This window comes from Serinus canaria, chromosome 12, assembly GCF_022539315.1.
Source record: "Serinus canaria isolate serCan28SL12 chromosome 12, serCan2020, whole genome shotgun sequence".
NCBI lineage: Eukaryota > Metazoa > Chordata > Aves > Passeriformes > Fringillidae > Serinus > Serinus canaria.
Window position 1 is genome coordinate 18,066,787 of NC_066326.1, and position 12,078 is coordinate 18,078,864.

Sequence of the window (12,078 nt, forward strand, 5' to 3'; positions counted from 1 at the left end):
ATAAATAACTCAGGTTCTGCTGACAGGAGATAGTAAGGGAACCTTGGCAGAATATTTTGAATTTATTTAAAAAGACAAAAAATTTTGGAACAAATTAACAAGCTACAAAGACCAAATTCACAGTGGAGCACTTCTGCTGGTAATTCCTTTCAGGGATGTTCATCCCTTTCCACTGAATTCAGCAGAGTTGGAGGGATTTCTCTTAAATGCAATATTTAGCATTTAACAACCAAATTATTTATATATGTATTTAGATAAAATGTATATATATATATATATATATAGCAAGCAAATTTCCTGTTCCCTTATTTCAGTCACTTAAAAAAACAGCAAAAAGCTTTTGTAGCTTAAGAAAAGCGAGCAAAACTCAACGTTGAGTGTGTGGCATTACTCAAGAAACATTTCCCAAGGCTGTTGTCATTATCTTTATTCACTTTTGTTCTCCTTTAGGGCTGGGGGGTGAGGAAAATCACTTTTGTGGACAATGCAAAGATCTCCTACTCCAACCCCGTGCGGCAGCCGCTCTACGAGTTCGAGGATTGCCTGAGTGGGGGCAAGCCCAAGGCTCTGGCAGCAGCAGAAAGGCTGCAGAAGATCTTCCCAGGAGTGGTAAAATCTTTATTTCCATGTTGCTGTCAGTGGAAAAAAAGAAAAAAAAAGCGACTTTAAATTGCTATTCCAAGTTCTAATAGTTAAAAACACTACGCAGGTGTTCTGAGATGTTTTAGATGGTTACTGAGATATTTTAATTGGTTATTGAAATATTTCAATTGACTACTGAAATATTTCAATTGGTTACTGAAATATTTCAATTGACTACTGAAATATTTCAATTGGTTACTGAAATATTTCAGTTGGTTACTGAAATGTTTTAGATGGTTACTGAAATGTTTTAGATGGTTACTGAAATATTTTAGATGGTACTGAAACATTTCAATTGGTTACTGAAACATTTTAAATGGTTACTGAAATATTTTAGATGGTTCCTGAAATATTTCAATTGGTTACTGAAACATTTTTATTGGTAACTGAAATATTTTAGATGGTTATTGAAATATTTTAGGTGGCTACTGAGATATTTTAGATGGTTACTGAAATATTTTAGATGGTACTGAAACATTTCAATTGGTTACTGAAACATTTTTATTGGTAACTGAAATATTTTAAATGGTTAGTTAAATATTGTAGTTGGTTACTGAACTATTTTAGATGGTTACTGAAATATTTTAGATGGTTACTGAAATATTTCAATTGGTTACTGAGATATTTTAGATGGTACTGAAACATTTTTAATGGTTACTGAAATATTTTAGATGGTTACTGAAATATTTCAATTGGCTACTGAAATATTTTAAATGGATTCTGAAATATTTTAGATGGTTACTGAAATATTTAAATGGTTACTGAAATATTTCAATTGGTTACTGAAACATTTCAATTGGTTACTGAAATATTTTAGATGGTTAGTTAAATATTGTAGATGGTTACTGAAATATTTCTGTTGGTTACTGAGATATTTTAAATGGTTACTGAACTATTTTAGATGGTTACTGAAATATTTTAGATGGTTACTGAAATATTTAAATGGTTACTGAATATTTTAGATGGTTACTGAAATATTTCAATTGGCTACTGAACTATTGTAGTTGGTTACTGAAATATTTTACTTCAAATTTCTGCTCCTGGTAACTCTGTTGAGGTGAATTGTCACAATATGACACGACAGGAATGACACTCTCACGCTGAGATGTCCAAGGCAAAAAAAGTTAGTTTATTTCTGGACCTCAGTATTTCCAGAATTCCAAAAGTGACCGTGGGTTGGAGGGTTAATTTGCCACCTCTCCAACCACACTGGCCAAACCAGCAGTCAGTTCTCTCCTCCTCCAGAAAGGAATGCAGAGCAATCATTATTTCCAGGACAAGTGCCTGAGAAACTCCATCACAAAACTGTAAACATCAGCAGGATTAGAAGAACTTGAGAGGAACAGGGTGACAGTAAATATTTGTAGGAATGAAATAGAATTAAGGATCATTAAGTCATTTTGGAGCTTGGTGATAGTGAAGTGCATTTTTTCCCTGTCTAGGGTGTCCTAAGGAGCTTTGAGTAATTAATGCCAGAGCAGATATGTTAATTGTCTACTCTGGGAGCAGCTCCTGAGGGAAGTAATAAATGTATTTTTGAGATTTCCTCTTATGTTTTAGACCCCAAATTTGCAATCTTCTCTAAATTGATTTTCTACAGTAGAAGATACAGCTTAGTTTTTAACTGCCAGCAAAGGGAGCAACACACAGTCCCCCTTTTTAAATGTCATTCTAGTAGTTTATGAGATTGAAACTGAATATTTTGGATAATTTGGAGGCATTTTAAAACTTTTCTTAGATTCCTGAGATTTTGGAGCTCTATGGAATGAGCAAGATCTTTCTTTGGGGATATGCATGGATGTTTACTCCTCCTTAAAATAGTGCCAGTGTGCCCTTTGAGCTCTTTTTGCCATTTCTGAGCTGCCACATGCACCTCAGCCCCTTTGGCTGCTGTCTTTGTTTTGAGGGACAATTATCAAATCAGATTGTTGCAGCTGCCAGGCTTCTCTGTATTCCTGCAGCTGCCATGCCTGGATTGAGCTTTTTTTTGGGATTCTGGTAGGATTTTAGTATTTACAAACCACATTGACCATTTTGTGGTGCAGTTAATTCCAGCTTATTTATTTTCATTTATTACAAAGATAATTTCCCTCCTGGGTCAGCAGCAGTGTGAGCTGAGCTGATCTAATCCATCAGCACTTGTGCAGCCCAGGCTTGATGGGTTGTCCATGAACAGTTTGCTCAGGCACAGCAAGGATCAGGTTCTGTACTCCTGCCACAGCCTTTAGGAGGAGATAATCACACTGAAATTACAGCCTGCCCCAGGAATTTCCTGATGTCTGAGGGGGGAAAAAGGGGGATCCTTTGGTATGGTTAGTGGGACTGTCACTACAGTCATTTCTCCGAGCTGCTGGGTGGGCCTGGTTCTTTCTGTCCTCAGCGAGATTGATGGAATTGTGTGTGTGAATTGTGTGTGTGTGTGTGAATTGTGTGTGTGTGTGAATGGTGTGTGTGTGTGAATGGTGTGTGTGTGTGAATTCTGTGTGTGTGAATTCTGTGTGTGAATTCTGTGTGATTTCTGTGTGTGATGATTTCTGTGTGTGATTATTTTATATGTGTGTGGTGATCTCTGTGTTATTTCTGTATGTGATTATTTCTGTGTGTGATCTCTGTGTGTGGTGATCTCTGTGTGTGATCATTTCTCTATGTAATTTTTCTATGTAATTTCTGTATGTGATTTCTCTATGTGATTTCTCTATGTGTGTGATTTCTGTGTGTGATTTCTGTATGTTCACCCTTCTGGTCATTTGACTCACCTGGATTCCTGTGTTGTGCTGCTCATTAATTGGTCTTTCCATTCTTTCCACCAACTTTCCTCTCCTCTCTTCCCGTGGAATTTCATGCTTGATTCATCCACTGTTTGCAATTTGGTTTTTAACTTTTCCTGCAGTGCCAAGCAGGGAGGCCTTGCAAGGCTTGTTCTTCTGTAAGATAAATGAGTGCTCTTCCCTTCCCTTCCCTTCCCTTCCCTTCCCTTCCCTTCCCTTCCCTTCCCTTCCCTTCCCTTCCCTTCCCTTCCCTTCCCTTCCCTTCCCTTCCCTTCCCTTCCCTTCCCTTCCCTTCCCTTCCCTTCCCTTCCCTTCCCTCCCTTCCCTTCCCTTCCCTTCCCTTCCCTTCCCTCCCTTCCCTTCCCTTCCCTTCCCTTCCCTTCCCTTCCCTTCCCTTCCCTTCCCTTCCCTTCCCTTCCCTTCCCTTCCCTTCCCTTCCCTTCCCTAACCTTCCCTAACCTTCCCTAACCTTCCCTAACCTTCCCAAACCTTCCCTTCCCAAACCTTCCCTTCCCAAACCTTCCCAAACCTTCCCTTCCCTTCCAGCAGGTGGCTGGCAGCTCCTGCTGACACATTTCCAAAGGAGTGAATGAACTGTTTGCACTGTCCATGCATTGTGCAGAGGATTCTGTGGCTCAATCTTTGCTCTCAGTGTGTCCTGCCCAAGTTAGGGGCTGGAAGAGGGAGATGTTTCTGCCACAGAGCCCCTTCTCAGTGCAAGCCTCCAGCTCTGCAGGGACAAGTCTCAGAAGTGCTTCTTGCTGTCTCAGGTTCTCACATGGCTGGGGAGTTACAGGGAAATCATCCAAGGCTGTTCTCCTCCTGGAACTGGAAATAAGGAGCAGTGTGTGTGTGATGCTGCACCAGGCTGTGGCTGAGGCAGGATTTAGCAGCAGGAATACAAACTGCAGCCTGTTCAAATTGTGTGGGAAGGGGCTGGGAAGAGAATCAGGACACAAATGTTAATCACAGATCATAATCGTGTGTAAATGGGGCTGCTTGGCTTTGGGGTGCTTGGCTTTGGGGATCAGGAGCAGTTCCACTCTGTTCTTGCAGTGATTTCCTAGGCCTGCTAAGACTTGGAGTGTGTTCTGCCTGAATACAGACTGAGAAACCCCAGCCCAGCCCCACAGGGAGGTGCAAGGAGCAGAGCTGCCATGCTGACAACGGGGATTGAACTTGTCCTCTGACCTGTGCAGTTTTACCCTCTTCATCACAAGGTTACCTTCTGATTTTCTCTCTGCCTCTCTCTAGATTTCCGAGGGTTACAACATGAGCATCCCCATGCCAGGCCACCCCGTGAACTTCTCAGAGGTGACCACGGCCCAGGCTCAGAAGGACGTGGCACAGCTGGAGGAGCTCATCGAGGGCCACGACGTGGTGTTCCTGCTGATGGACACCAGGGAGAGCCGCTGGCTGCCTGCTCTCATCGCAGCCAGCAAGAGGAAGGTGTGCCGCAAGCCTTTTCCTTTTTCCTTTTTCCTTTTTCCTTTCTCCTTTTTCCTTTCCTTTCCTTTCCTTTCCTTTCCTTTCCTTTCCTTTCCTTTCCTTTCCTTTCCTTTCCTTTCCTTTCCTTCTCCTTCCCTTTCCTTTCCTTTCCTTCCTTTCCTTTCCTTTCCTTTCCTTTCCTTTCCTTTCCTTTCCTTTCCTTTCCTTTCCTTCCCTTCCTTCCCTTCCCTTCCCTTCCCTTCCCTTCCCTTCCCAACCTTCCCAAACCTTCCCAAACCTTCCCAAACCGTCCTTCCCTTCCCTTCCCTTCCCTTCCCTTCCCTTCCCTTCCCTTCCCTTCCCTTCCCTTCCCTTCCCTTCCCTTCCCTTCCCTTCCCTTCCCTTCCCAAACCTTCCCTTCCCTTCCCTTCCCAAACCTTCCCAAACCTTCCCAAACCTTCCCAAACCTTCCCTTCCCAAACCTTCCCTTCCCAAACCTTCCCTTCCCAAACCTTCCCTTCCCAAACCTTCCCTTCCCAAACCTTCCCTTCCCAAACCTTCCCTTCCCAAACCTTCCCTTCCCAAACCTTCCCTTCCCAAACCTTCCCTTCCCAAACCTTCCCAAACCTTCCCAAACCTTCCCAAACCTTCCCTTCCCAAACCTTCCTTTCCCAAACCTTCCCTTCCCTTCCCAAACCTTCCCAAACCTTCCCTTCCCAAACTTTCCCAAACCTTCCCTTCCCAAACTTTCCCAAACCTTCCCTTCCCAAACCTTCCCTTCCCTTCCCTTCCCTTCCCTTCCCTTCCCAAACCTTCCCTTCCCAAACCTTCCCTTCCCAAACCTTCCCAAACCTTCCCTTCCCTAACCTTCCCAAACCTTCCCAAACCTTCCCTTCCCAAACCTTCCCAAACCTTTCCCCTCTCATTGCAGCCAGCAAGATGAAGGTGTGCCACCAAGCCACTCATTTCCTTCCCCTTCATTCTCCCTTTATTTTCAATCCTTTATATTTTTATTATCTTATTTTAATTCCTTTATTTTAAATTTCTGCCCCTGAGCAGTGGACTTCTCCCTTTCTAGCTGAAACGAGCTCCCCTTTGCCATGGAGAGCTCAGTGTCCTTTTAGTGAGGGTTTCACTCACTAAAGGGTCACTCACAACCTCAGGTGTAAGTGTGAGTAACTTGATAATTCATCAGCTCCTCCTTAATCCTCCCGGCCTTTCTTGCCCCTGTGGTCTTGCTTTCTATTTTAGTTGTTTGAAAACAGCACAGAAATGACAAAAAGAGCAAGTTTGCAAAGCTTCTTGTCTCCTCACCAAAAATCTGATTCCAAAAATCTGATTCCATTCCCCAGAGGACTGACTCTCCATGTTCATTAAAAAATCAATATCAATAATATTAACCCATCACACAGCCCAGGGTGTTCCTGGCACTGTGTTTGTGCTACTCATGCACACAAAATTGCTGCTACCTACTGGGCAGGAATTTCCTGGGAGCAGGAATTTGGAGCAGAAATCATGTGAATAAAGCAATTTCTGACCTTTCTGTTCTCCACCAGAGCTGCCAATAGGAGCATCTTGAAATTCACATTTTGAATCTCTTCAGAGTTTGAAGACAATTCAAATCAGTCATCTCCCAATTGTTATGGGAGTTGGCTGATTCTAATTATTATTTTTTATTATTATTACCACAAAATCTTAGTGTTGTTTTGGTACCATACAGAACTTTTTTCTTCAACTCAACCCAAACTCTACTTTCAAACAGTTTTTCAAAAGTTCAGTTTCAAAATGTCAAAATTTGAAGCTGGGCAGTGCCAGGGCCAGCCTGCTGTTCCATGTGGTGGGATAGTTGGGAATTCCCAGCAATGTGTGGAGTTTCCTGTGCATGTTTTATATGAATCCTGTCTGGTTCAGGATAGAATGATTTTATAATCAGGATAGAATGATTTTATCATCTCCAAAACTTCCCTCCCATGTTTTCTTAGCCAGCAGTGCCTCTCTACGTTTTTCCTGCAGCACTTGTATAATTTTGAGGATAAATTTTGAAACTTTTTGTGGCATTTCTCTGTTGCTCCGTGTCTGCATCTCAGGTGGTTGATTTGATACCATCCCTTAGATCTGGGGAGCTGGAATTCTCAGTGACTGAAAAAGCACAGCAGGGAAATCTCCAGGTGCCCAGACAAATGCTCAGCAGTTTATGTTGGTAATCAGCCAGTGAGGGCTGTGCTCCAAGTGGGATTTTATGTGGCACCTGCAGATCTCAAGGTCAGTTCTGAAGGCCTCAAAAAGGCACAGAGGAAGTAAAGCAGATGGTGGGAGGTGGTTTGTGTGAAGTGCCCATCACAGGTCCATGGGGAGCAGGAAGAATTCTCCTCCCCACTCCATCATTCAAGTGCCTTGGGGGTCTTTGCCACTCCTGCAGTCCCTGCCCAAAACCAGCACCTCAGGCAGACCAACCCCCCAAATGCTAAATCCTCATGTCAGATATTAAATCTCTGCTCCTGTGGGCACTGGAACTTGTTAAAATTTGCTTCTTTTTGTTAATCCATGCAAAAGATACTTTCCCATTTGTCTCTCGTACTTCTCCATTGTCTCTATCAAAACCAGATAATTATTTTCTAATTAAGGCTCAGTCAATTACAGTGAAAGAGTTACCTGCCTGTAAACTGAGAAGAAACAGTTGATGGCATTAGGAATTGTTTAAAAATATCAGTAATTTCTGCTAATAGCAGCTCCTACTCATATTTTGGAAGTGGAACACCTAATTCAGGTTTTACAGCTAGATGCAGTGAGGAGATGCAATCTTTTAATTGCTGTAGCCCTGCACAGATTCAACAGCAGGACTCCACTTCAGGACTGAGGGAAAATAGGCTGAAAGAATGTGCAGAAATAATTGGAAATACTGAGAACAATGATGAGACTCAAAGCTTGCTAATTAAGATGAATAATCCTTGTGAGAGCTTCCCTTGGAGTTCTTCTTTTAAATAATTCCTGGCTGGAAGAATGTAGAACGAGGAAGGGCTGCACCAGAATTTCTACCAACAGGAGCTGCAGATGAAGCAGTGCATCTTCCTTTGTGTTTGAGTGGCTGCACTCACCCCTGTGTTGGTATTTGTGCTCCTGTTCATCCTCTGTGCACTTGCCACAAAGAGGAGAGAGAGGGGAAATGAGGACGCAGGAATTGTGCAGCACAGCTGCTCCTGCTCCCCATGTGACTAAGCAGATGCAGATGAAGCCCATAAGTAATCATTAATTGCTTTCCTTACTGAGCAGAAATTGCTGTGGATAACAGATGGTATTTCATTGCTCGAAGCTGCTGTTGCTGGGTTTTTTTGTCACAAGTTTGTGTAACAGCTAGAGGGAGTCATTCATTGGGATCAGATTGCCCTGAAAGGCACAGGAAAGGACAAGGCCCTGTGACTTTCTCAAACAGACTTTTACTTTGGTTGTGTTTTTTTCTGAGGGCTTGGCAGCTGGAATTGTGCACCTTTCAGAAGCTCTGTTGTTGATGGCTAGGCTGGTAAATATGCAGTTAATGGGTTGCTCATCCATCTACAGCCTGTGGGTTTTTTTGGCATTTATAGTGAATAAAAACCTTGAGGCTGCTTTTTTCTTCCCCTCCCTTTTTGGCTCACTCAAAATCTGTTGTTCACTCTTTATTGTTCACAGTTGGTCATCAATGCTGCCTTGGGATTTGACACTTTTGTTGTTATGAGGCATGGCCTAAAGAAACCAAAGCAGCAAGAGTCTGGTGATTCACGTTTCAGCAACGCCTCTGCTTCTTCTGATCTGCTGGGATCCTCACTCTTCTCAAACATCCCTGGCTACAAACTGGGCTGCTACTTCTGCAATGACGTTGTGGCACCAGGGGATGTGAGTAGAACCTTGTGCAAATGGTGATTTTATCTCTCTTTTGCTGCAACTCCAATTTTTATTTGGTTTTAATTATGCTTCCTACAGGGATCTGTGCTGTGTTGATGCATGTGGGGTAAAGAAATGGCAGATTTTTATTTGGAAGGTCACAGCTGGGAATTGCACAGCACTAGAGGAGTTTTGTACAGGGCAGCTGGTTCCTTTGGAGCTCTTTTGCCCTCCCTTGAGAGCTGTGTGTGTTTGTAGTCCACCAGGGATCGGACTCTGGACCAGCAGTGCACGGTCAGCAGGCCTGGACTGGCCATGGTGGCTGGAGCCCTGGCAGTGGAGCTCATGGTTTCTGTGCTGCAGCATCCTGAAGGGTGAGTATCCTGGTTTAGGGCAAATTTGGGAGAGAATCCCCCAAAAGGGGCCCCTCCAGAAAGCAAACCCACATGCCCCCTCCCCCCAACTGCTTTGGGAAGAATTCCTCAGAGAGAAGTGGAAAGAACCTGTTTATTTAACAGGCACAGCACCCCCCAACACACAAAATGAACACTACCGGATGACACCACTCTTTCACCAGTCTGAAAAAGATGACAAATTCAGAAAGTCTCTCTTGGGGGTGGTCGCTCTGTTATCAGTCCCTCCGGCGCTGGGGCAGCTGCTGCAGCCACAAGATGCAAACTCTCTCTCGGTGTTTCCCAGATCCCAGTCCGGAGCAGGTTCTGTAGGTCCAATCAGAAAAGGGGAAACAGTCCAGGAAGGAATTTCGACTGTTTAGCTAAATTAACTAATGAGAAAAGGAAAAAAGCAAGAGCAAAGCAGAAGCAAGAGTGAGAGCAAAGCAAAAAGCCAAACCATCACTATGTACTGCCCTGTCTCTGTGTCCCACCAGCTGTGGGGGAGCAGCTGATAAGAGACCAAAACAAAACTTTCCCTCTTCAGAGCCAGTCTTGAAGGCACAGAACAGAATATCCAGCATACACAGCACACACCAATGGGGATACCAGCATCCTAATGTCACCCTAGGACAGTGAGCCATTGCTGCTCTCTGAGAAATCAGAGCAGTTTAACAGAATCTGCAGGGAGGAGGAGGAATTGCACCTCCAGAAGGACAATTCTGTCAGGGATGATGTCTGTGAATTAGTGCAGTGTGCAGTGTTGGAGGGAAATGCTTCATCAAGTCTTGAGTTTTTCTTCTCTCCCTGAATTTAACCTCAGAAATGTATTAGGAATCTTTCAAAAGAAGAAAATGTGTGAGTACCGTGTCTGGGGTATGTCTCCCTTTACTGTTTTTTCCCAACCTTCCTTTTTGTACCCACTTCGCCTGTTTTGGCCAACTTTGCAGTTGGTTCCACCGTGACTGTGGGCACCCCGGGACCGGGGGAAAACAGTTTTCCCCACCCCGCGCCCGGGGGGGACCCCCCGGGAAGGGGGGAGCAACCCCGGGAACAAAGGGCACATAAAAAGGGGAAAGGGGGACAAAACAGGGACAGGGGGGCCCCCCGGGAACGGGGGAGAAAAAAGAGGCAAGGGGGCAAAAAGGAAAGGGAAAACACAGGAACGGGGCAACAGGGAAAGGGGGAAAAAGGCAACGGGGGCAACCACGTGGCGCACACGGGGGAGCAAAGGGGACAAGGGCCCACCCCGGCCCGGGGACCACGGGACAGGGGGGCCCCCCGGGGGTTCCCCCCTTTTCCCTTTTCCCGCCACTTTCCCTTTTTCCCCCCCCTTTTCCCTGTTTCCCCCTTTTCCCTTTTCCCCCCCTTTTCCCTTTGCGCACCCCCCCTTTCCCTTCGCACCCCCGTTTCCTGTTACACCCTTTCCTTGTCCAATCCCCCCCCTCCCTTTCATTTTCCCACCTTTCCATTTCCCTTTTTTCCCCTTTTCCTTTTCCCGTTCCCCCCCTTCCTTTACTTTTTCCCCCACCCTGTCCTTTCCCTTTTTCCCCCCCCCGACACTTTCCCTTTTTTTCCCCCCTTTCCGTTCCCTTTTTCCCCCCTTTCCTTTCCCTTTTCCCCCCTTTCCTTTCCCCTTCCCACCCCTTCCTTTCCCCTTTTACCACACTTCTCCCCTTTTTCCCCCCCCTTCCCCTTTCATTTTCCCCACCTTTCATTTCCCCTTTCCCCCCCTTCTCCTTTTCCCTTTTTCCCCCTTCCTCTCCCCTTCCCCCCTTTTCCTATCCCCCTTTCCTTTACCTGGGATGAGGAGCTGCTGTTAAGGTGTGGCAGCACAAGGAGGGCTCTGAGATTACAACCCTGTGTTGCCAAACTATTTTTAATCTCCCTTAAAGCTCACTTAAAGTGAGTGTGACACAGAAATTACTCTGAATTTCTGCACCCTGAACATGGGGCTCATTTTCTCTCTTTCAATCCTGGCAGAGAAGAAGTGACTTAGAAGCTGAAGATGAGTCTCAGCCTGATTTATATACATTTATCATGCTGACTCTTGGCTCCTGTGAAACAGACTTTCCACACAGATTCCTTGACTCATTGGAAGCTGTAGCAAAATATCTGGAAGCTGCCTGGAAATTCTGAGTGTGCTGCCTTGCTCTGATTTTCCCTGTTGTGTTTTTGGCAGGGGTTATGCTGTGGCCAGCAGCAGTGATGACAGAATGAATGAACCACCCACTTCTCTTGGGCTTGTTCCTCACCAGGTAAATCACTGCTGGTATTTTAAGAGCTGGGAACTGAGCATCACAGATGTTGTTTCCTTAAAAAAATCTGATTCTGTTTCCCACAGGACTGACTCTCCATGTTCATTAAAAAATAAATATCAGTAATATTAATCCATCCCACAGCCCAAGGTGTTCCTGGCACTGTGTCTGTCCTACTCATGCACACAAAATTGCTGCTACCTCCTGAGCAGGAATTTGCTGGGAGCAGGAATTAGGAGCAGAAATCATGTGAATAAAGCAATTTCTGACCTTTCTATTGTCCAGCAGAACTGCCAATAGGAGCATCTTGAAATTCACATTTTGAATCTCTTCAGAGTTTGAAAACAATTCAAATCAGCCAACTCCCAATTATTATGGGAATTGTCTGATTCTAATTATTATTATTACCACAAAATCTCTGTGTTGTTTTGGTACCATACAGCACCTTTTTCTTCAGCCCAAACTCCACTTCAAATGTCTTAAGAGTTTTTCAGAAATTCAGTTTCAAAATTTCAAAATTTGGGGTGTTATTATGAATGTGGCAGAGTTCCTGAAGTTCTGTTCCTGGTGACATCTCTTCATTGCAATAAACAGAACAAAAAGGATGATCAATGCTGCCAAGAGTTCTCACCTGAAGTGGTCAAACCCTGCTGCCAAGTGCTTTCAGAGCTGTCTCTGGTAGCAGAAATAGTGGTCTGGAATTTTAAAATTGCCTGTCAATAATATCATAAT

The 12,078-nt window shown here is 44.3% G+C and overlaps 1 protein-coding gene and 1 long non-coding RNA gene across 5 annotated transcripts in view; one reads left to right on the forward strand and one right to left on the reverse strand.

Annotated features, from left to right (window-relative positions):
- ATG7 (autophagy related 7) overlaps positions 1–12,078 on the forward strand; it is a 109,296-nt gene that overhangs the window by 12,389 nt on the left and 84,829 nt on the right. For all 4 annotated transcript variants that reach the window (XM_050979213.1, XM_050979212.1, XM_018914937.3 and 1 more), the window contains exons 12-16: positions 451–609; positions 4,665–4,859; positions 8,505–8,708; positions 8,955–9,070; positions 11,271–11,346. In XM_050979213.1, coding sequence (XP_050835170.1) covers positions 451–609; positions 4,665–4,859; positions 8,505–8,708; positions 8,955–9,070; positions 11,271–11,346 — 750 coding nt within the window. The remainder of the gene's footprint in view (positions 1–450; positions 610–4,664; positions 4,860–8,504; positions 8,709–8,954; positions 9,071–11,270; positions 11,347–12,078) is intronic.
- LOC127060068 (uncharacterized) lies at positions 3,889–5,625 on the reverse strand. The gene is made up of 3 exons (XR_007778610.1): positions 5,596–5,625; positions 5,296–5,500; positions 3,889–3,919 (listed from the first exon to the last, which is right to left on the reverse strand). It is a non-coding gene; the product is annotated as an uncharacterized LOC127060068 (long non-coding RNA).